This window comes from Gymnodraco acuticeps, unplaced genomic scaffold (assembly GCF_902827175.1).
Source record: "Gymnodraco acuticeps unplaced genomic scaffold, fGymAcu1.1, whole genome shotgun sequence".
NCBI lineage: Eukaryota > Metazoa > Chordata > Actinopteri > Perciformes > Bathydraconidae > Gymnodraco > Gymnodraco acuticeps.
Genome location: NW_022989779.1, coordinates 18,215 through 44,461, shown reverse-complemented (window position 1 = coordinate 44,461; position 26,247 = coordinate 18,215). Strand labels below are relative to the sequence as shown.

The 26,247-nt window shown below is 41.3% G+C and overlaps 1 protein-coding gene across 3 annotated transcripts in view; it reads left to right on the top strand.

The window, feature by feature from the left end:
* Positions 1 to 1,510: 1,510 nt before the first annotated feature.
* LOC117549296 (partitioning defective 3 homolog) overlaps positions 1,511 to 26,247 on the top strand; it is a gene marked incomplete at its 5' end in the record, with an annotated part of 34,402 nt that continues 9,665 nt past the window's right edge. Inside the window, 7 exon segments of one of the 3 annotated variants that reach the window (XM_034221067.1) lie at positions 1,511 to 1,602; positions 4,557 to 4,640; positions 7,788 to 7,913; positions 12,149 to 12,732; positions 17,436 to 17,575; positions 18,539 to 18,667; positions 25,594 to 25,629. In XM_034221067.1, coding sequence (XP_034076958.1) covers positions 1,511 to 1,602; positions 4,557 to 4,640; positions 7,788 to 7,913; positions 12,149 to 12,732; positions 17,436 to 17,575; positions 18,539 to 18,667; positions 25,594 to 25,629 — 1,191 coding nt within the window. 3 annotated transcript variants of the gene reach the window in all.

Below are 26,247 nucleotides of genomic sequence, written 5' to 3'. Positions count from 1 at the left end.
GTCTCCTGATACATATTGAAAAAGTGTTAGATCTGAGTTGTGATGGTCTCTCTGCTTCTGCTCTTCATGTGGCCTCTGTGTCTTCTTGTAACTGATCATGGGTGCTTTGCCCCTCCATGCATTTAAGAGAAACAGATCTATACAGTTAGTAAATCAAAGGCTTGCACTATACACTACATTGTTTGGCAAGATTCTCTTTATGAATGCTCACATATTTTAACTAAAGTCCTTCATGGTGCTGTCCACAATCTTGAAAGACAGTGCTGCTGTCCACAGATCAAACGGGCTTCTTAGTCTTCAACATATAATATACTATATATAATATTCTCTCTCTCAAATAACCCTCCTGAAGGATTGTTGCTGTTCTGAATGTGTATCCTCACGGTAGATAGCGAGAGATGGAGCAGCAGGGACAGCATTTCTTCCTTTTAAAGGGGCCCTGGTGTTCTCATGTTTAGGTTGATATGTGTATTAAGTGTCTCTACTCTGACAATTTGCATCTCCATCTCTCCAAGACTTCCTGTTCTGCACTTCTAGCTTTAAGGGAAGACTGCTCCCCTGAATGGTGGCAGTCACAAGTCCTTGCACACAGTTTCTCACTCTCACTCTTACGCTGTAGCTGTACGTCCTCCAGGCACCCCAAGTGTCATGGCAACCGTACAGCAGCCTCGGTAACAGCAGCCTCTGTAACTGCAGGCTCATTTTCATACTGATGAGGCGGCCGGTTGCCGGGGAGGCTGCCGCTGCTCGCTCGTCTCTCCTCTCCGGTTTCGCCCTGAAATTTTAATGACCTTTTCTTTGCGTCTCATTTTTCTCCTCTTTGCTGTGTGTGTGTGTGTGTGTGTGTGTGTGTGTGTGTGTGTGTGTGTGTGTGTGTGTGTGTGTGTGTGTGTGTGTGTGTGTGTGTGTGTGTGTGTGTGTGTGTGTGTGTGTGTGTGTGTGTGTGTGTGTGTGTGTGTGTGTGTGTGTGTGTGTGTGTGTGGTGTGTGTGTGTGTGTGTGTGTGTGTGGTGTGTGTGTGTGTGTGTGTGTGTGTGTGTGTGTGTGTGTGTGTGTGTGTGTGTGTGTGTGTGTGTGTGTGTGTGTGTGTGTGTGTGTGTGTGTGTGTGTGTGTGTGTGTGTGTGTGTGTGTGTGTGTGTGTGTGTGTGTGTGTGTGTGTGTGTGTGTGTGTGTGTGTGTGTGTGTGTGTGTGTGTGTGTGTGTGTGTGTTCAAACAGACCAAGTTGATACCAGACGAGAACAAAGACATTTTGAATGCATAATCATTTTTAAAGGGCATGTATTTTTACACCTGTGGAAGCCCTCCGATCTGCTCGACTTTACAGCGTCAGGTCGGCGTCATTTCTCCACTGAATGAGTATTTGAAGGTTAAGGACGTTGTTGAAGAGTCAGACATCACAAGTCCTGATTCAGGCTCAACTTGTTTTGACTGACAGCTTACACCAATAGAGATAACGCTTTCTGACAGACTGTATCTCACTCTGCCTTTGCTCCGTTTGCTCTCTTGCAGGAGGACGAGGCCAGAGAAGAAGAAAACGGTCGGACCGAGCCGATTGGTCGAGCAGACTCCTGCATGGACCACACCCCCGTGAGGTCGCTAGAGTAAGTGCTTCAGTCAGAGGTCAGCGTGTCCTCACCTTCCTGCTGAAACTAAGCATTTATGTTCTCCAACATTTATTAAGAGACAACTCTTTTCTAGTGACCTATCTTAAGATTCCTAGTGTAGTTGCATTAGTGTTTCCTTTACACCCACCTGCTTCATATTGTCCAATAGCGAGACACTATTACTGGATTCAGCTTCAAGCCATCTTTCCAACTTTTTAGTGTTTGTCCGTAAGATATTTGTTTATATGTTGTAACTTTTTTGAATGGAGAAGGATTTGCTATCAAACCCATTTTTCATCAACACACCTGCATAACCCCGACAACCCATAATGCTGTGTTTTAAATCTCCTCTTTCTCTCTACTTTTGTCCATTTATTCAAGAAAGTACAACGCACATTGAGCACTTGAGTTTGTCGTGGTGCTAGATTGAGGCTTAGTTAACAGACAACACATAAGGGCATCGTGTCAGTCACGGTAATCAACAATTCAGAGAGGGATGTTGTCATTTTCACAAGAGCACAATCACAAGAACAATTTCTAAAACTATAACAAAATGTGTAAAACGACATTTTCCCTTCAAAGTTGACCAGGTACAGCATCCATCTCCTCTCTGTCTCTACATAACAAGTGCCTAGCAGTTCTGTATAATAATCTGTTGTTTGTGGAGAATCTCATCTCAACCCCTGCGTCCTGATTTGCATAATTCTCTTTTGTGGAGGCAAACTGCTCGTCGTCTCGCCACCGGAGCTCTCCCACGCACTCACCGCTCAGCTCCTGTTATTAACCACTGTGTTGTGTTTTTTCATTTTGCTCTGTTGCATGCTTCCAGTTTAATATGCAGGTATGGTATTGTTATTATTCCTATGATTTCCCAGAGACTCTGGCTTCTCCCGCCTCTTAGTTGTCAACAAGGGGCCCATTTTCCCCGAGCTAATCATAGTCATTGTATCAAAGCTGTGGGCAGATTAGATTTGGCATCTTGTCAAATGTTCCTGTGTGTGCATGTTTCACAGGCGATCAGGTGAAGAACGCTGCATCACTAAAGCAAATAGCCGTGAATAATGTGTTCAGTGCTTTTAACGGAGGGTCAACGGATGCCATCGACACTTTTCATCTGCATATGGATGCAATTAAATGATAAACAGCCTCGGGCTCCGTCAGCTTTCATTGTTAAGGCTGTTTGTTCAACCAAGTAGTTTGCATTACTGACGCAAGTCTGTTTTATTCCTGTTTACCCGCGACAAGGCACTTTGCATGGCTACCTAGTTCACTACGGCGAGATGAACCCAACATAAACCGATTCTGATCTGATTGTATTGCAATAAACCAGGGGAGTCAAACTCAATTTCATCGCGGGCCACATCAGCATTAAGGTTGCACTCAAAGGGCCGGTTGTAACTTTAAGACTATATACAAATACGTATATAAATATATCATATATATAAAATAATGTATTGTATGACATCATTGCCTCTGCATTGGATTATTATCGGATGGGGTAATAACTTCATAATTAACTACGTCTGAAAGCAGAAGTCTAGGGAAAATAATTGCAAGTCTCTTCAGTGAGAATGTCACAAAATGATTTAACAGGAAAAGCCACATTCTGGAAGAAAAGTCAAAATCAAAAAAATAAGTGAAATTGAAAAGAAATAAGTGACATTTTGGACAAATAAGTTACTTTTACAAAAACAAACGGCATATTTAGAAGAAAAAAAGGAAATTCTGAGATAAAACTCTAATTTGAGATGCATTGTGGGACATGTAGTTTATGGACAACATGCTTCTGTAAATCGGCATTTATAATAAACATATTATTCTTTGCAAGCTCTTGTGGGGCCACATGGAATGAAGTCACGGGCCTTGAGTTTGGCCCCCGGACCTTGAGTTTGGCCCCCGGGCCTTGAGTTTGACCCCCGGACCTTGAGTTTGGCCCCCGGACCTTGAGTTTGGCCCCCAGGCCTTGAGTTTGGCCCCCGGACCTTGAGTTTGACCCCCGGACCTTGAGTTTGACCCCCGGACCTTGAGTTTGGCCCCCGGACCTTGAGTTTGGCCCCCAGGCCTTGAGTTTGGCCCCCGGACCTTGAGTTTGACCCCCGGACCTTGAGTTTGGCCCCCGGACCTTGAGTTTGACCCCCGGACCTTGAGTTTGACACCCCTGCCATAAACAGATCAACATGTAGCTGATATGAATATACAGTAGTATCATGCCAATTTGTAAAAAGCCTGAATTCATGATTTGTCAGGTATGTTTGGAAGCGGACAAGCACACAACTTTCAAGAATGCTTGTTTACTAAATGGATCAAGGCTTGTCAAGCATTATAGTCGGCTTCATCAACCCTCACAATCATCTGAATTAGGTATATCATGTCCGACTTATTTCCTTATTTACAAAGATATTTAGATCATGTGTAACTTCATAGCGCACAGAGTGATACAACAAGCTTTTCCCTCTATCTCTGATTCCGGCACACATTCACTAATATTATCCCTTTAGCATTGCCTTGTGAATACTTCTCGTGTGGTTTGCCTTTGCTGAAAGAAGGGCAGTCTCACACATTGTAGACATGTGTTAATCCTAGGATTAAAGATTCCCCCTCTACCAATAAGTACAACATCTGCAATTCAGTTCATTTGCACCCTTACAAAAAGCACTCCTCAGTCTCTGACGGTTCCCTTTGACATGTGTGTTCAGTCTAATGTGTGAGTGCTGCTTGTTGTCCCTCACACGTGTTAGATTGATTTGATTTACCGTCTTTCTTTTGTCGGTCTCCTCCGATTCTTTCCTGCTTTCCGTTTGGATTTATTGACACCCTTCCGTTGTTGTCATTTTTCTTTCTTCCATCACCAACATCATCATCTCATTTCCTGTTTTTGTTTCTCCCCACATGGTGTCACCCCTCTCCTCTGCACTCCCTTCCTCCCCCCTCCATCCGTCACCGTCTCCCAGAGACATAATCAAACTGGTGGAGGTGTCAAACGACGGCGGGCCCCTGGGGATCCACGTGGTGCCTTTCAGTGGAAAGGACCGCAGGTAAACAATATATTAACATATCAGAGAGAAGCCATGGTGCTTTCACACGGGAGAGAAGAAGAGACGATTACAGAGGTCATCATTAATGTAGTACCCACCGGGCGTAAGAGTGTCCACCTAAGGGATGTTAATATTCACAATTTAGAGAGACGCAAGATTAAGATACAACAAATAATATGCATTACAACAACATGATGTTGAAAGAAGTAAGAGTATGTGAGGTGCACGATACAAAACACAAGTCCATAAAAGCAGGTTTTATTATAAACTGTCCTTAATATTATAATATTATATATACATAAATGAGTGTATACATTGACAGCTATGACCTTAAACATGCTGTGTTTGAATCGAGGAATATTAGTTTGACTTATGTTGGATTTTTACTTTTTTCCACCATTAAAAAAATTAAATAATTGTGAGTTTTGCAGCAGAAAGCCCAAGTGGTACATCCGACAGCTTTTAAATACAAATACAAAGAGAGAAAACGGAGCACTTTCTCCCTTTAGTTAAATACTTTTCAGTTTGGTAGACGAACATTTATTTGTTGTTTTGGTAAAAAAGGCTTTAAATGCAGTCATTTGGGCTTTTTGAGGTCTACAACACACACATACACACACACACACACACACACACACACACACACACACACACACACACACACACACACACACACGCACACACGCACACACACACACACACACACACACACACACACACACACAACCATGCTTGCATACCATACATTCCTATTTAATGCCCATGTGCAATCACTTCATCACTCAAACAAACCTCAATCCCACACACACACACACACACACACACACACACACACACACACACACACACACACACACACACACACACACACACACACACACACACAGGTTAGCATTGCAGACATCATGAAGCCATTTGCTGGTTTACAGTGATCAATCATGCTTGTTTAGGGCTTGCAGGTGACTGTCATATTTCTCTGTGGCTGCTGTCACATCAGCTTTTCACATTACAAAGGATACGTTGAGCAGTGCGCACAACACACACACACACACACACACACACACACACCCCTCCAAAACATTCAGTTACACATACACAGCTGGATCAAAGCTGTGAAGGAATTAAAGGAATTTAACATCTGGTTTAAATTCACCCAGAGTGCCGTTTTTGGAGTTTATGATCCAACTAATCCCGCGCTAGCGCTCCAACACATGGTACGTGATAGGCTAGGGGGCGGGACATCTCTAAGCGGTTGACCAATCCCAACAGAGCAACCCAGCTAACCAATCAGAGCAGACTGGGCTCTGGTTTCAGACAGAGGGTGAACAAAGGTGCTGCAGCACTGGCAGTATGAGAACAATAAAGATTATGAGCTAAATATCTCCTTCTCATTATTGAAGGAATAGAACAAGAGTGTAAAAACAGTTTTAAATACGTAAAAGGTTGTTATATTATTACATTTGTAGCAGTTTTCTGCCATCAGCAGCTTCACAAACATCTCAACTTTATTTCAGTTTGACTCTGTCCTCGAGACTCACAAATACACTCAGCGACTCCAAACTCACTGTCGTGCCTTATTGAAAATCAAGATCACTTTTCCCCACCGCCTGACTTAATCAACCTAAAAGCACATTTATAATGCACTTTTCTTTTATTGGGGAAATGTCAGAGTAGTCGTTATCCCAAGATTGAGATGCCCGGCTTTCATCAGAGAAATAGCCTATGCGCTGCAAAACCGCATTGTGTTCTCACGTGGAATTGTCTCTGAACTTTGTTAAACTCCTGAACTTTTCTGCCCTCTGCGTAATCGCATTCATATTGAATTATAAGCCCCAGGCGAGGGCCAGCATTAAACCCCTAAAATCAGCCCAATTTACCTCGGAGACACTCGCTCGTACTTCCTCAGAAAACTCACACTTTATTCCGGGGAAGACTCGATTAGGTTTGTTTCGTCTTTCCTTCTCCCTCACACTCGGATCCATAATCCGTCAAGCGGCCTTTCAGGTGCAGTTAGTCTCTGGCTGTGGAGCCATAAGCCCGTTTTCCACGCCGGATTACAGGCGACAACATTTTCAGCTCAGCACGGTTGAAGTGCTACAGACTGATAGAACATATTCGCTGCCTTTCGTTATCACAGCTTAATGGTGCTGCTTACTGAAAGCACTTTGTTTATTGTGCGCTCATAGTGACGCAGGAGTCCTCGGGGTTCGAAAATTAACACCTGCAAAAACATCACAGCTACCGTGGAGTTTTCAGAGCGTTGATTACCTTTGAATAGAAGCCGCCCCCACACAGCCTCTTCAGCACCCTGAGGTGATGCGACTGCTTTCTCTCATAAGCCTCGTCGGTACTCTGATGATGTAAATGACAGGACCGCACTGTATGCTCAAGTACGTGTTTGAGCAGAGGCTGCAACAAGCCATCCCTCTATTCATTTAGTTCTTTAGACGGAACAGCATGTCATTAAGATGGCACAGGCTGATTTTGGAGAGCCACCTGACCAGAGGAAGAGGAATATGTGTATCAAAGAACACCACCTATTACATATGCAACAGAACAAAGCATGTCAAATAACATTACGTCGAAAATACAGCAATTTCATATATTCAGGTGACATGTATTAGCCTTTTGGGAATGTTAATATATGATATTAGTTTACTTTTTGCTCGGTACACACTTATTGATCAAGCACATTTCAGCGACAAGGCAACAAGCGTTAAGACAAAAATAAACCCATTATCAAGTCACATTTAAAACAATGATCAAGAGGCCAATAAACACAAGTACAATAAGCTTAAATAGAATAAAGTAACATTGCATTGTTGTTTCAGATATACAGAGCATACAAGCTGAACGCTGCTTCTCTGTTTAGTTGTGACTCCGGGGACAGACAGCAGACTTCTGGATGCTTCACAGCAGGACATCAGAAATATATTTTGGCCCTAAACCATTCAGCGCTTTAGAAACCAAGAGAAGCATTTCAAAGTCAATTTGCTGTCAGGAATCCAATGTGAAACCCTCAAGCTTTGATCAAAGAAACGTCCAGTGGTTGTAATTCCACTCCAGAACCCCCTACTCTCCACCAGCTCAGTCCATATTGAACCCACCGTCTTTCCTCCTGTTGACACAACCTTTTGAACCTTTCAGGACTCTTGGCTTGTTGGTCAAGCGTCTGGAGAACGGAGGCAAGGCCGAGCAGCAGGGCCTCTTCCAGGAGAACGACTGTATCGTCCGTATCAATAACGGAGACCTGCGGAACATCCGCTTCGAACAGTAAGACCCTGCTGAGCGCTGGACTTCCTGTTTGGTCGACCTTCCCTTCCTCCCTGGTCTAATACCTACAGCGCTTCTTCCTGCTGTTATCCTCCCTCCTTGTGCCTTTGTGACCTTCTCCTCTGTCACCGCGCTAAGCTAACCTTTCCCTGTTTAATTCCTGTAGGTCGCACCCTCAATGGCTGAAGCAATCCTCTCTGCCTTCGTGTTTCAGTGACAGCTTCTCCACCACTCCTGTTGTAACACTTCTCTCTGTCTGGAATTGGAACAAGGCTCCTAATATTCACTGCCTCTGCTTTCATTACCTTCCTAACCAAACCCACCTGCTACCCCCATCCCTCTTTTCTATATGCCTGCGTATATCATGTGAGCTGCTGAACGCTATTTTGAAAAATCCAGCGATGCACACTTGTTTTTGATTTGATTTTCACCTGTCAGCATACATGTATACTAAATATGTGAATGTGTTGTATACAATGCTTTGTGATACACCCATGAGGCGACCATTATGCAAAGAAGCACACATCTGTACACACACACACACACACAGGTGAAATATGATGTGTGTGTCTCATGGGACTTCAGATGCAGTTATTTAAAGGTCTCCATCATAATTATATAAAAAAAGTAAAGGACAACAAAAACAATATTTCTTTAAATATATTGATTATTTTTCACGTTCCTGCAAAACAGATTGTTTCGTTTTTTGCGGATTTAAAATGACTTTTCAGATTTGTATTCTCCACTAATTTCAGTAGAATGTGAATATTTATTTGATTCAAAACATTTACAAAATGTGACTGTCATCATATCAAATCCCAGTTACATTATAGTGTCTCAACCATAGACTGTATATATAAAGGTCTCAACCCTGCTGTTTAGCCATAATGGACGTCTTAAATGGGACCATTAAAACAGGGAAAGTGCAAATAAAAATCATATTTACACATTAAATAAGAATTAAATCACAACAAATGATATAACCACACATCCAACATTAAATCATGTGTAGCATCCTGATAAAAGTAATACAAGTAGCGCGATAGCAACCAATAATATCATTACTAAATGTTAACATTAAAGTATATACTGTATATCACCAGTGTTATAAGAGAGATACGATAAGATGGTACTTTATTTGGGAATGTTTGTGTTACAGCAGCATAAAGAGACAAGGCAATGTACAATGACACAATTCAAAGACTAGAAATAATCAAGAAAGTACAAAATATACATGTTGAATTTAACAAGTATATACAAATATATATATACATAAACATAAATATGACAGAATACATAAACATAAATATATGACAGTATATATATACACATAAATATATGACAGTATATATAAACATAAATATATGACAGTATATATAAACATAAATATATGACAATATATATAAACATAAATATATGACAGTATATATAAACATAAATATATGACAGTATATATATACATACATATATGACAGTATATATATACACATACATATATGACAGTATATATATATACACATAAATATATGACAGTATATATAAACAAAAATATATGACAGTATATATAAACATAAATATATGACAGTATATATACATACATATATGACAGTATATATATACATACATATATGACAGTATATATAAACATACATATATGACAGTATATATAGACATACATATATGACAGTATATATATACACATAAATATATGACAGTATATATATACACATACATATATGACAGTATATATATACACATAAATATATGACAGTGTATATAAACATACATATATGACAGTATATATAAACATAAATATATGACAGTATATATAAACATAAATATATGACAGTATATATATACATACATATATGACAGTATATATACATACATATATGACAGTATATATAAACATAAATATATGACAGTATATATACATACATATTTGACAGTATATATATATACACATAAATATATGACAGTATATATAAACATAAATATATGACAGTATATATACATACATATATGACAGTATATATATACATACATATGACAGTATATATATACATACATATATGACAGTATATATATACATAAATATATGACCGTATATATAAACATAAATAGATGACAGTATATATAAACATAAATATATGACAGTATATATAAACATAAATATATGACAGTATATATAAACATAAATATATGACAGTATATATAAACATAAATATATGATAGTATATATAAACATAAATATATGACAGTATATATACATACATATATGACAGTATATATATACACATACATATATGACAGTATATATATACACATACATATATGACAGTATATATATACACATAAATATATGACAGTATATATAAACATACATATATGACAGTATATATAAACATAAATATATGACAGTGTATATATACATACATATATGACAGTATATATAAACATAAATATATGACAGTATATATATACATACATATATTACAGTATATATACACATAAATATATGACAGTATATATAAACATACATATATGACAGTATATATATACATACATATATGACAGTATATATATACATAAATATATGATAGTATATATAAACATAAATAGATGACAGTATATATAAACATAAATATATGACAGTATATATAAACATAAATATATGATAGTATATATAAACATAAATAGATGACAGTATATATAAACATAAATATATGACAGTATATATACATACATATATGACAGTGTATATATACATACATATCACAGTGTTGTTACAAGTGAAGGAAGGAACAGTGAATAAGGCATCTATACACAGTGTTGCTACAGAAGCAGCAACAGTTGCTTTTTAACAGCATTATTTTATAACATCTTCTCGGCTACACGATTAATTCTGAACTCGTAAAGATGCCGAGACCGACCCTCAGGGATCGTTATTAGTGCCTGGGAAAAAACGGGCCAGGAATTTCACAACTAAAGTCTCTCGGGGGGGGGGGGGGGGGGGGGGGGGGGACAGACATTGTAGTTGTTATTCAGGAGCAATAGAAATTCTCGGACCCCGGTATTTTCCGTGCAGCTGTCAGAGCCACACTGAAATGTGCTTTATTGAAACAGGTGGCGCTAACGAGGCTCGGCTGCTACTGACAGCCAGCATAAGTCTCCATTCACACCTACTGTACATGAGAAAGGAAGGGGGGGGGGGGGTTTAAAAGAGGATTTGGTGAAAACTATCCGACAGATAGAGGTCTTCTTCATCTGGAGCTAAATGAGGGGATTATGCGATGGAGCTGAGGGGGGCTTCGGTCTCTTTTTAGAGCCGCTCACGCTGGTAATAAGTATTAATTAACATGTCAGGTGGGCTGAGATGGGTTTTCTAAAGCGCTGGGAAAGTTTGTGCGTAGTTAACAATTGATGAGAAAGGTATTTAGGGTTTAAGGAAGTCTAATACAATTTACATTTAAGTAAAAAAACGACTTTTCTTGTACCAGTAGATTTGTCTATTATAGAGAGAGATTCTATAGATTTTATATTATAGAATATGCAACACAAAAAAATATATAGTTACTATTTTGGGATGTATAAAATCAATTCAATCTAATTTATTCCAATCTAATTATCAACCCTCTCTCTTCTTTCCAATTCTCTTCCTGGCGCCCCTTTTTGTCCCGGACAGTTTTGTTTTACCACTATTATTATTATTATTGAGAGAGAATGTGCCAACTTATTCTATACATTTTATACTATAGAATATGCAGTACAAGAAAAATATAGTTCTTGATGTTAACATGTATAAAATATACTTCAACTTATATGTGGTATGTCCTTTAACAATCTGCTGTGAAGTGTGATCAAATCAAATCAAAATGTATCATAGCCCCAAATCACAAGAAATGCCTCAAAGGGCTGTACAAAGCAAATACAAAAACAAAATACAAATGTCATAGCATAACAATTATGAAAACATTATACAACAACTCTTGCCATGGGATAAAAGCATGTGACTTAAGTGATGGTAATGTAGATTGAAACTAGGTGATGGAAATTAGTTTACAAGGAAGACAGATGGGTTTTGAATTTGCTTTTAAAGGAGTCAACGGAAATAGCTTCGCGGATCTCAAATGGTAGACGATTCCAAATGAGAGGAGCTCGGAATGAATAAAGTCAATGTAATCTAATGATCAACTCTTTCTTCTTTCCAATTCTCCCCCTTCTTTCTGTCCCAGAGCTCAGAACATGTTCCGCCAGGCGATGCGTTCTCCCGTCATCATGTTCCACGTTATCCCGACATCGATGAAGACGCACTACGAGCAGATGTCCCACGCCGAGAGGAACCCTGCGTACGTGTCGGGACGTTTCAGCCCCGACTCTCTCTCCGGAAGCACCGTGTCCGGAAACGATCACGCCCCACACAGGATGTCCCGACACGGATCTCAAACGCACCCACACTCCCATCAGCATCCTCAACCCCATCCTCAACCCCATCCTCAACCCCATCCTCAAACCCATCCTCAACCACATCCTCAACCCCATCCTCAACCCCATCCTCAATCCCATCCTCAACCCCATCCTCAACCCCATCCTCAACCCCATCCTCAACCCCATCCTCAACCCCATCCTCAACCCCATCCTCAAACCCATCCTCCAGCAGATCAGACTGAGGGTTTCCCCGCTATGACTCACCCGGTGGGCAACGCAGCCAAGCCTCCCACAGGACACACACCCCTCCCTCAGAGGGGGCTGAACGCCACGCCAACGGGAGGGTTCACCAAAAAGGTCGGGAGGAGGCTCAACATCCAGCTAAAGAAAGGTGTGGTGGGGCAAAGGATTACTTTAGTGCCCAGAGAGGCTGCGATTCTCAGTTAAAACACATTTGAAATATTTAGTTTGTTCGTTCACACAAAGGTTTCAGTCATGTTTAAAAACACATATTTTTAGGCCCAACCGGGAAGTAAGCATTGCAAGGTTTCCCTCGACAAAATGCCAATGGGATTTTCTATTGGATTTTGGAATATTGCTAAAAATATAATCTGTGGCAAACACACGTTTATGCTACTTATAAGTTTTGTTTAGCAGGAACTACATCACGGTCACATGACTTCACGTCACCACCGCTAAGCTAAAGCTAGCTAATGTTCGGCGTGATGACGTTTAGTAGTCGTAAGTAGACACTTGTTTGCAACCACAGACACTTGAACACTTCAGACATCAGCTGGTGTTGCCCACAGATACTCATTAAAAAAAACATTGACTTCCAGACGAGAGAGCCCAAAAGTGCTAAAATGCTGACTCATGTCAAGGTTGAAGAGCTATTCCGGCACCACTCTTTAGGGCAATCTCCTGCAACAGACAGCAAATGATTGATAAGTCCATCTTTAGTTTCTCTTCAAACGCAGAATCATTTGAAACTTCCTTTATCTAAAAAGTTCTTCTTTGTTATTGTGGAAAAAAACCTCCCTACATGATATATTACATCATTTTGTTTTGGAAGTATCATCTAATTCTTTCCTGAGGGTCTGTGAAAATCTCTCTCTCTCTCTCTCTCTCTCTCTCTCTCTCTCTCTCTCTCTCTCTCTCTCTCTCTCTCTCTCTCTCTCTCTCTCTCTCTCTCTCTCTCTCTCGCTCTCGCTCTCGCTCTCGCTCTCGCTCTCTCTCTCGCTCTCTCTCTCTCTCTCTCATGCTTTGCATTCATCAGGCTTTACACATTAGAGGGATGCTAGTGTTTCTATTCCAACTGAATAAACAAGCAATGTCCCAACTCCCATCCTGGCGCATCAAAAACAAGAGTAGGAACCGTTTGAGGAGAAAAGGCTCAGACTTGGTTATAAGCAGTGTGAGCATGATGATGTAACAGGCTTACACACACGCAGTTTAGCATACTGATGCGTCCAGGAGGTGGAAACTCAGAGAGGAATAAAACTTTGGTGACATCTCCTCGGCGGAGGCTCTGACTGACAGCTGGCACAGGTGGAGCAACCCTCTGCCAACAGGAGAGCAGGTGCCAGGTCTCAGGGCCAGATAGCTTGTTGCTAAGCAGCCGCTGGAGCCTGTGTGCTGTCAAATGCCGAAGCAAAGAGTCTGACAGGGCTGCACCATATGCCAGTTGAAGTTTCCCCCCCAAATCTGCCCCCTCTCTTGGGGCTAGCATGAAGCCAGAACATAAAACATGAAAACACGCAGCTGGTTGATGCATATTCCATCCCAGCTGACGGCTACTTCCACTTGTTCCTCCATCCTATGCTGTGTCTCAAGTCGCCTACTTTAATGGGCTGGTTTGAGTGCAGTAGTGCATCCCAATAGAAAGTAGTGCACTGGGAGAACACCTATAACGCTCAAACATTTATTGTGGACCGCTGGACACTTCTCAAGCTCAACAACTGCCATCTTGGCTACGTAGCGGAAGTTGTAGGATTAGCCACGTTAGCAGTTGCTCTGGTAAACACAGCACTTGAATAATAGTTATACATTTTGTTTTCACTATTCGATTAACATACTACTACAGTTGTGTTAAAAAATAAGCCTTTGTTGATTATTAGGGGTGGATGAGTAGTATGTAACGATTTAGTACCGTGAACGATCGTTGGTTGGTAGCTAGCTTATCGTCAATACTGCTTAGCGCACAGCAGGCGTGTACGTATTTAGACACAGCTACACACATCATTATGTAAGTGTACACAACATGGCACTTTACTATAAGGGAAGTAATCCGAAATTGAGCCCCAACTAAGTGCGTTGGTCGCTGAAGAAAATGGAACTATACTTCTGTTCTAGTCCTTGACATCACTTAGGCCCAAAAATAATTGTTCCATTAGGCGCTTTCACACCAAGTACTTTTCCCAGGAATAGTTCCCGGAACTTTTATTTCCCCGGAACTATCTAGTAAATCGCGTTCACAAGTCCCTGAGGGAGGATTACGCAAATGAAGCCGCTGACGTCACTTCTTCTTCTGCTGCTTTGGGTTTACTGGCAGGCTGCAAGCAACTTCACGGTGTATACTGCCACCCTAAGTCCCGGAGCCCCCCGGAGTCCGGGACTTTAGGTGGCAGTAAATCGCCACCCGAAGCCCTGGGTAAATCGCCAGAAGCGCCGACACCTCCTCATCACTCCACCGATCCCACGTTTTATTTTGTGTTGCCATAAGTTAGTGTCTCTCCGTTGGTGCGCTAGGCTAATGCTAATAATGCTAATGCGAGGAAATGAAATGGCGGCTTCACAAAAATGTTTTGGTGTGAACGCAACATCCCAGGAACTATCGGAACTATTTCTGGGAAAAGTACTCCAGTGTGAAAGCGCCTAATAACTAAAATTGGTATGGAGTCTGTAAATAAGTGTAAACAACTCAGTGCAAATAATGAGTTACTATCCCTTCTGTAAATAAATAGGGTTTAAAAAGCTGAATCCAGAGTTAATTTTTGGCTTCATACATTTTATTGAACCATGACCAGAATATCAGAGGCGGGGCTTAAGGAAAATTCAAGTGTGCATAGTCTATGGGCCCAAGACCCAGAATGGTCTGAGAACTTATTGAATCTACAGCTGGTCCACTTTACACTTTATGCACCACTCAGCAACTGTATCCAGTTCTCTTTATACATCCTAGCTTGAGACTTATCTCTGGTTTTCTGTGTCTGCTTGATCATACATCTCAAGTACTTTAATCTGCCAGGAGATCTGTTATGTTCTCAGTCAAATATGTTATCGTCTCCCACCTTTTGTTTGCTGTTGTTGAAGCAGACATTTGCAGCAGGATTACCAGCGACTCCCAAGAGGCTGTTTGGCGACTCCGTGTTGCTTTTGAGTACCGATTTAAGCCCACAGCTTTGAGCGCAGATTAAACTCCCGCCTTGTTTATGAGCTTGAATCAGACACCGGTCTCGTCGCAAAGCCCGTTGAATATTAAAATCAATCAAAGAATCCCATTCCGCACAGGAAATTGCTTCGTAGGTATGTCTCAATCATGATAATGCGAGTTTTAAACGATGCTCCTCCTTGTTTAAAGCCAGGAACACTGCAGGCATTTACCGGAGGCCATTACACCTTGTCTGCCTGCAGGAAGTTGATTGGCTCATCAATGCAGGGGATTAGTAGAGGATGTGAAACAGAATCGCTAAGTGTTCTGATTTCCTTTGCATCAGCTCAGTCACACAGGCAGCGGGGATTAGGGGCAGTCCTCTGAGACTGCAGGAGCGCTGATTGGTTCTATATTCACTTTGTTTCTCTAAAAAAATGAAGTACCTTGATCAGAGCGCTCAGAGAGCAGGATGTTTCTAGGTGGGATGCTTTTGGAGACGGATGGACTTTAGTGTGTTTTGATTGATAACTTGTTGATGAGGCGTGTGGCACAGTGGGATAGTGCGTTGGTTTCGGATCAGGGGGTTACAGGTTCAAACCCCACTGCAGTCAGCATGTCCTTGTGTCCCTGGGCAAGACACCCCAAATTGCTCCTGAGGGGATTGAGTATGTTAGTCGCTTTGGATTAAAGCGTCTAACAAGTAACATGTAATGTAATGTTGACAGATGCGGAAATGCTGGAATAAAACTATGATTTATCGTGATATTAGTTTCCCCTCCGTAACCACACAGACTGTAATTTGTTCTTACTACTTTTAGATTTTTTTGTTTCTGGGTTCAATTAAATATCAGACTAAAGTAATACAAGTCTGAACTTATTTACTGGCAGCTTGTGATTGTTGTCGTACAACTTAAAAGCATGAAATTGTCTTGGCTCACAAAATATCCCACTCCGATTATTCACTATAAATCTACTTGATCTCTCCGCTCACAGGATACAAAGTGTATCTTCATTTCCTGCATTTAACTTTCTTAATATTAGGAAATTGTTAGGATTAATGATGACATGACATACAGGCCTGTGTTGCGAGTGCTTCATAAGGATAACATCTTATGGCAGATATATACAAACTAAATCAAATGGAATTACAATATGAAATATGTACAGCTGGTTTAGTGGGGACTGCTTGTGGGTGGTGCCATTTGTTGTAAAATGGATACAGAAAGAAAAACTCTTCCGTTTCCTATTCAGATAAGAGGATGGAAAAACATTTTAAAAAGGTTGTGCAACACATCTCATAGAATAGCTTCTTGCATGTTGTTCTCTTTTGCACTCTTCGAAAGTGTAACACTGTCCAGAATGACCAAACAGTCAGTGGTGTACATTCTGGAAGTTCACTTTTCTTTGGTTCGATGGAAAGGCACATTGTTGCCGTCGTAAATGCTGGTCTCAGCGTTTTACTCTTGAAATGAGTTGCAACTTTTATGATCACTAATGGATTGTTTTATCCAGGTGTTTTCCTAACATCCTGACATGCTTCTGATTTATTACTGCGAAACAAATGGATGATGTAATTAATCAAAGCCACATCCAAACATTCACATTAGTTTGAGCTGCAGATGGAGAGGAGACGCTTCAGATTCTGCCTCCAGATAACACCTGACTCCATCATCAGACCTCCTCTCACTTCTCTCCTCACACCTCCTCTCCTCTCCCCTCAGGTCCAGAGGGACTCGGCTTCAGTATAACTTCTCGAGACGTTCCCATCGGCGGCTCGGCGCCCATCTACGTGAAGAACATTCTTCCTCGGGGAGCTGCTATCCAAGATGGCCGCCTCAAAGCAGGAGACAGGCTGCTGGAGGTGAGAAAGTGAACGTGCAGTCAAACTAAACGCATCATGTGTGAATCTCTAATGGTGAACAAAACGCAATTATGAAATGTGTGACCCCAAAATGAGTGGTACTGGTTTTGATGGATTTTACTACTAATTTCCATCTACCTTTTTTAAATGGGCATCTTATAATCAAATCAAATACATGTTTACACTCACTTTATACTCTTGACCTTGTGCTGAAACACAATTATTTTGAAAAACATTGATTCTATGGAGTTAATGCACACAACTATAAAGCCTTTGAATTACAGGTTTATTTTTAACTCTAATCTTGATGATCAATGCATTGGACAACAAAAGTTAAATTGTTCTGCTTTTATCTGGTTTAAAACATTCCAATAAGCACATATAACTAATATCCCCTCATATAAATGCAGTGGGATTTTTTTACTGGGTGGACGGGGCGGGGGGGGGGTTGGGAGAAAGACACTATGGACGTGCTCGTGAACTATCAACGGGGGTACACTGTCAGCGCAACTTACATGATGCCGTTTAAAAAATATAATAATAAAGGGCGGTGCCGGCCGTCAGCGAACCGAGCCGGCCTTTCTGCGCGACTGTCACTTCAATGCGGGACATAGTCTCAATTTGTGGGATGCGGGACAAATGATAAAAATGCTGTGTGTGCAGTCCCGTACAAAGTGGGACACCTGGTCACACGCTTCAAATCAAGTTGCATAAATGATTGCTTGAGCTACGTTTTTATTATAATTACTGTGAAATATATCGTGTTTTCGTCATTATTACAACAAATACACACTTGCAACTGATAACACTGGCAATGATTTTATATTTATTAGACTATTAAAAAAAAAAATCATGCTTCAAAAAAGTGGGGGCTCCAAATAAGTGGGGGGACGGCGATCCCCCACGTCCGACAACCACTACCACTGTATACATGTGAACCCTGTCACTGTGTGTCCTGTGCAGGTGAACGGAGTGGACCTGAACGGACGGACCCAGGAGGAAGTGGTGTCTCTGCTTCGAGCCACACCCATGGGGGGGGCTGTGGTACTGCTGGTTCTTCGGCAGGAGGACACCTTCCTCCCCAGAGAAGTGGTGCGTTTATCATCATCCTCCACCTTCCTCAGAACGTTCCTTCAACCCTTCATCTTGTCAGCGTCACACACATCCCTTCATGACATACATACAGTCCCCTGTGCATGGATGGGTATAGATTATGAGTGTGTGTGTGTGTGTAGTGAGTATGTTAATCCCCCCGGTGATTCCCCAGCTAACGCAACACGCTAGCCGAGCAGATTGATTGTCCCGCCTCGTCGCTGCACTCCTCTCTTATTACCAGCTGTGGGTCGCCTCAGAGGAAACCTGTAGAGCTCCATCTTCTCTCTTTATCTCCTCACACGTTCACTCCTTACCGGTCAGAAGCAGAGTTCCTTTATGTGTCCCGCAGCCGGGAAAGCAGAAGTATAGTGCAGATCAAACACTCGCTGCTATGTGCAATATTATTATTATTGATAATGTGCTATGATAACGTGCAATTACGTATCTGCCACTACGTTTTTTTTGCACTACTAAATACTGTTAATATTCACATTAATGACATCATTAATGTGAATATTATATATATATATATATATTATATATATAATACCGTGTCTGTTTCCTGTAGATAATTAATTACTCTTTTACGGCACTGTTAGTGTACAGTTTCACTATTATGCTGCTGGGTTTATTGTATTTCTGTAACTCTGGCACAACAATTTCCTTCAGGATTAATAAAGTCTTATCTTATCCATCTCTCTCTCTATTAAAAAATAAAAAATGATAACTCAGTATCCACAGGTTATTAATAATGAAAAACACATTGAGTTAAACAAAAAAATAGCACATAAGTAAACCATGGTTTTTTAAAGAGACCATATGAATTTAAAGAGGTACTGTTGGCCGATTGTAAATGAATTGAGAGAAACATACATTGGACTCGGGTATATAGCACAAAGGTCTGTTTTTCTTTATCCGTCACCCTCCCTTTCGACCTCTTCCTTCCTCTCTCTTTGTTTCCCTCTCCCTCTCTCTGCTGCTCCGTCTCTCGCTGCGTTTCTCCTCCGAGCCTCCTCTCCAGATTGATGGATGTTGGGATGAACAGACAGACGCAGGGCAGAGTGAAAAACACACTTGGCTTGAATATCAATAAGGACCAAAAAACTCCCACATTACATCTTACAAACAACTACACTCAGCCTTTGTGTCGCTGCTGCTGTCACTCAGTCCGGACAGATGTCACTCTGAGCTTCAGTAATTCATGCACACATTACATTAGTGCGTTTGTTACAACTGTTTGCTTTCTTTAAGGTTGTGTTTAACATGATGCCAGATGTTATGTGTAATTACCTTTGCAGAAAATCAGGTTTGATCAACCACACATATGGCTACGTCTAAGTTGTAATGGTCAAAGCAAAATCAAGGCGGCAGAACACTAAAACCTAATCGCATATATATATACATATATATATACATATATATATATTCTTTCAGCGTTAGCAAGCTTTTAATCAAATTGGTGTTTACTCCACATCGACGTCAATGATTCTCTGCTATCTCTCCTGGCTTTAACACACGCTTCATCGAGTTGCAACATGAGTTATGGCCGCAAACAGCCTTAAAACCCCCCTCTGTTGTCGTAAAAAATGGTCTCACCCAGCACCTTCCTCATCATTAGAGGCACAAGCAGCAGTTCGCCTGCAAGGAGTGTCAATCAAACGGCTGATTGGTGACAATTATCACAGCAGGAGACGCAGAGACCCTATTGGCTGTCTGTCGCCACGGGCCTGGTTTGATGAGAGGAAGTGCCCATGGTCGATACTCATCTTCAGATTAGAGCGCTGGGTTTCTGAGTCCAGCTGACTCTGCATGGCTGCTAGTTAGACGGCAGGATTGATCTGATCTGTGGTCGTAAGCCGGGGAGAGGGGAGAGGGAGAGGGAGATGTGAAAGGGTGGAGATGTGACTCGAGGGAGATGAGGTCCAGCGAACAAAATGAGGTCCAGCGAACAAAATGAGCAGCGAGGGTCTTTATCCAAAGCTTTGTGCAGGGCTAAGCATTTTCCATGGGTTTAAGAGAGAGGGCGTAAAAAATAGCATGTCATTTCATGAAAATATAGCAATACATACATTGTAAAGTAGTAAAAACAAAGGAGACTAGGGCTGCACGATTTTGGGAAAAAATCTAATTGCGATTTTTCTGACAAATATTGCGATTCGATTTGCGATATTTGTTTTTAAGCGACCCAACGGAAGTTTATTGTAAAATGGGGCCATAACTCCGGCTAGGAAGGTCGTATCAACGTACTCCCGTCTCTAGCACCCCCGCAGCCCGAGCTACGAGTGAAAGAACTAAACTTACATGAAACTTCCGTTGGGTTGCTTTAAAGTCAAGCTTCAGTTTAAGATTCACCCTGTAATAGAAACATATGATGGAGCATTACTAACCTGACTCAGATGGTTTGTTTCACCAAACCATCTAAAGCTCCATTGGAAGCCATTTGGAAAGGGCAGGCACTTTCAGAAGCACTTGGCAGGTGATTGGATCAATCTGTCTATCACCTTCTATCATGGGCCGCTTCTGATTGGTTAGCAATGGCTGGTACATGTGGAGCACAGCACTTCTGATTGGTGTGGATGACTGACACACAAGAAGAACAAAAAATAATAATTGTAAAAAAAATAAAAAAAAAAGTAAAATAAAAAATATGTTACAAAAAATCGCAGGCTTTGCGATTTGATAATCGCATCATTTCAAATCGCGATTTCGATTTAAAATCGATTAATCGTTCAGCCCTAGACAAGACACGCTTTTTAAAAAGAAAAAGCACTTTTTTCCTTGGCCAATTAGTTTGATTAAAAATGGCAGCTGCTGAGTTTCATACATTAACCCTAATGGAGTGTAATGAAAAACACAAAGTCAACAGCTGTTATATTATATAGAGCTAGAAACTGCAGCATGTGTAAAACAACAGACCGTATATTCATTTGTGTTTTTGATCCTTTAGTTATTTGACAAGCTGGACTTCCTATTTGAAGACATTTCTAAAAATGTATTAAACCAAATAATGTAATGAAATACAATTAGTTATTAAGCTTTCCACATGAATGGTACTCCAACAAAAGACTTGCTATGTGCATTGCTATAACTACAATAGTATGCTTTGTTTAGACTTCCTATTTGATCACCTTTTTTGAAATTATAATAACCCTGCAAATAACATTTAATCATGACATTAGTTACTAAGAATTGCCAATGCACATTTAAATTACTAAGCTAGTGGCTATCATTAATGCATTGCACATTTTAAGCAAAATCACATTTAGTTTTTTTTAATGAAGTAAAACCCCAGCCTATTATTTTTGGATTGATCAAATTGAGTTGATTTTTGTAAGATTATATATACACACACGTCAGTTTTAAATCAAAGTTAAGATTGAGTTAATTGCCTCAAAAGATTATTCAGCTTCAGGTTATTTATTTGTACCCGCAGGTACATTTTGTTGGCAGAGAAAAAGACAAGGGATCCATCCTGACACTAAGAACAAACACCAGACACATCTCTAATAAAAGGACTCGTAAAAAGTACAAGCATACCCTGCTCAACCAAATCTCAACATAGTTCAGAAACATTTTAAGAAGGAAAACTCTGTGTGACACTTAATCTGTGCAATAGCTGCTGGGATAAAACTGTTTTTATACAGCTTCGTTCTACTCTTTGGGACAAGTAACCTCCGGCCCGAAGGAAGAAGCTTGAATTCTGAGTGCAGAGGGTGGGAGTCATGGTCTAATATGGAGCTGGATAACCGCTGTAACTGCCTGAGGTACAGGGTCTCCAGGTTTAGCTGTAACTGCCTGAGGTACAGGGTCTCCAGGTTTAGCTGTAACTGCCTGAGGTACAGGGTCTCCAGGTTTAGCTGTAACTGCCTGAGGTACAGGGTCTCCAGGTTTAGCTGTAACTGCCTGAGGTACAGGGTCTCCAGGTTTAGCTGTAACTGCCTGAGGTACAGGGTCTCCAGGTTTAGCTGTAACTGCCTGAGGTACAGGGTCTCCAGGTTTAGCTGTAACTGCCTGAGGTACAGGGTCTCCAGGTTTAGCTGTAACTGCCTGAGGTACAGGGTCTCCAGGTTTAGCTGTAACTGCCTGAGGTACAGGGTCTCCAGGTTTAGCTGTAACTGCCTGAGGTACAGGGTCTCCAGGTTTAGCTGTCACTGCCTGAGGTACAGGGTCTCCAGGTTTAGCTGTAACTGCCTGAGGTACAGGGTCTCCAGGTTTAGCTGTAACTGCCTGAGGTACAGGGTCTCCAGGTTTAGCTGTAACTGCCTGAGGTACAGGGTCTCCAGGTTTAGCTGTAACTGCCTGAGGTACAGGGTCTCCAGGTTTAGCTGTAACTGCCTGAGGTACAGGGTCTCCAGGTTTAGCTGTAACTGCCTGAGGTACAGGGTCTCCAGGTTTAGCTGTAACTGCCTGAGGTACAGGGTCTCCAGGTTTAGCTGTAACTGCCTGAGGTACAGGGTCTCCAGGTTTAGCTGTAACTGCCTGAGGTACAGGGTCTCCAGGTTTAGCTGTAACTGCCTGAGGTACAGGGTCTCCAGGTTTAGCTGTAACTGCCTGAGGTACAGGGTCTCCAGGTTTAGCTGTAACTGCCTGAGGTACAGGATCTCCAGGTTTAGCTGTAACTGCCTGAGGTACAGGGTCTCCAGGTTTAGCTGTAACTGCCTGAGGTACAGGGTCTCCAGGTTTAGCTGTAACTGCCTGAGGTACAGGGTCTCCAGGTTTAGCTGTAACTGCCTGAGGTACAGGGTCTCCAGGTTTAGCTGTAACTGCCTGAGGTACAGGGTCTCCAGGTTTAGCTGTAACTGCCTGAGGTACAGGGTCTCCAGGTTTAGCTGTAACTGCCTGGGGTACAGGGTCTCCAGGTTTAGCTGTGGCTCACCAATCAGCCTGCTGGACCCCTTTATGATTTGACTGAGAGAGTTTCTGCTCTTTAAAGTCAGGTTCCAAAACCATGACATTAGTGAAAAAGACAGAATTGACTCGATAAAAACACGATAAAACATGATCATCATGGTTTTGTCAAAGTTAAAATAGGACAGTTTCCTCAGTATCACTAGTATGTTTGTCGACCTTGTTCAGGGCATGCTGAATATAGGAATATCAGACTAAGTGCAAATGTTTCAAGATCAAAGCTCAGTAAACAAAGTCTTGTTCAAAGCGTCCGTCATGCAATTCCTTCATCGATGAATATGTGAGTAAAGCTGTCCACGATGCCCTGCCTGTTGCTCACATAGATTAGTTAACCTCTTTTGCTTTTCATCTGGCGAAAGCTTTCTGTATAAAGTGAGAGTTTCTTATGGATTACAGCAACTGGACAGGAAGAGGTCTCCGTTCAGAGAAGAGATCAGACTGAGTGTGTTAAAGTGTGCGTGGTACAGTCTGTCCTCAGTGGGAGACTGTCCTTCTGTCCTTGCAAACACTGCAGTTGTTTCTGACCCACAGTTTATATTTGAAGTCTGAGCGCACACTTCCCACCACCCATCTGTCTGCTGGGATTGATCATGTTCTCGTTCTGCATCTCCCTTTACTCATCACACTGCTTCCAGTTATCCATAAGCCTTTCCACAGCTTCTTGTTTTCTTTAAAGAGTCCCTATTATGCTTTTCGGTTTATCCCTTTCCTATAGTGTTTAATATATATGTTTGTGTGCCTGTCAATGGTCTGCAAAGGCTAAAATCACAAAGTTCCCCTGCCTTTCGACTCCTGTTTTTACTTTTGTAACAAAGTGTCATCACTATAAAACCCTAGAGCTTCTATTGGCTAGCGCTCCAACACATTGTACGTGATAAGGGGCGGGACATCTCTAAGCGGTTGACCAATCACAACAGAACCGGCTAACCAATCAGAGCAGACTGGGCTCTGGTTTCAGACAGAGGGTGAAAAGAGGTGCTGCAGCACAGGCAGTATGAGAGAGCTTTTTGAACATTACAGAATGGAGACATGTCACAGTAGAGACACTACATACTGATATACACCTGAACATCAGCAGGAGAGGACTCTTTAAAGAAGAGACACTACATACTGATATACACCTGAACATCAGCAGGAGAGGACTCTTTAAAGTAGATACACTACATACTGATATACACCTGAACATCAGCAGGAGAGGACTCTTTAAAGTAGAGACACTACATACTGATACACACCTGAACATCAGCAGGAGAGGACTCTTTAAATTAGAGACACTACATACTGATATACACCTGAACATCAGCAGGAGAGGACTCTTTAAAGTAGAGACACTACATACTGATATACACCTGAACATCAGCAGGAGAGGACTCTTTAAATTAGAGACACTACATACTGATATACACCTGAACATCAGCAGGAGAGGACTCTTTAAATTAGAGACACTACATACTGATACACACCTGAACATCAGCAGGAGAGGACTCTTTAAATTAGAGACACTACATACTGATATACACCTGAACATCAGCAGGAGAGGACTCTTTAAAGAAGAGACACTACATACTGATATACACCTGAACATCAGCAGGAGAGGACTCTTTAAAGTAGAGACACTACATACTGATATACACCTGAACATCAGCAGGAGAGGACTCTTTAAAGTAGAGACACTACATACTGATACACACCTGAACATCAGCAGGAGAGGACTCTTTAAAGTAGAGACACTACATACTGATATACACCTGAACATCAGCAGGAGAGGACTCTTTAAAGTAGAGACACTACATACTGATATACACCTGAACATTAGCAGGAGAGGACTCTTTAAAGTAGAGACACTACATACTGATATACACCTGAACATCAGCAGGAGAGGACTCTTTAAAGTAGAGACACTACATACTGATATACACCTGAACATCAGCATATTAGGGCCCCTTTAATTTTCACTTGTTCCAGTCAATAAATATGTTTTGCTTGAATAATTGTGTTTCTTCTTCATCCTCTAGAACGCTGAGCCGCAGATGCAGAGCCCCAGAGATTTGGTAAGACTTCACCCCAACACCACCCTACAATTTAATCCACTTCCTCCTTCTTAACAGCTCCTACTCCTTACATTAGCTGAAACTCCCCTTAGCCGGGATGTTATTCATCTCTGCATCTAGAAACACCGATTTCATCATGACTCGGTTGGGGTTTAAACGAAAGTTCATGCATGCATTTAGGGAATCAACTAGTAGCTGGTCTATTAAAGTGCCGGTCACTAGTGGTGCATATACTTGTTAGTCAGTAACACTAATTTCAATCTCCATCCAGAGTTGCTCCAACAAATCACAATTTCACGGTTCATCAGTATGGACTGTTGGAGCTGCAGAATAATTCACTCCATCACTCTCTCAGAGAAGGTGGAAACACAAGGGAGTTAGCTTTATTTCTCGGCTGTGGATAAGGTTGTCAGTCTGGCCGTTGTGCCGCAGCCTCGCTCTCAAATGTGAGGTGAATTACAAACAGTCGCTTAGTTTCTGTTTTTTTAGGGGAAAACTGCAGTCAGTGCACAGAATCTTTGACACATGAGCTATAATCGAGACATTTGCCTTTGTATAGCCTAATATATCATGCCAGCAAAATCTGATTGAAAGCAGATAAACTCTCCTAGTTAAGTC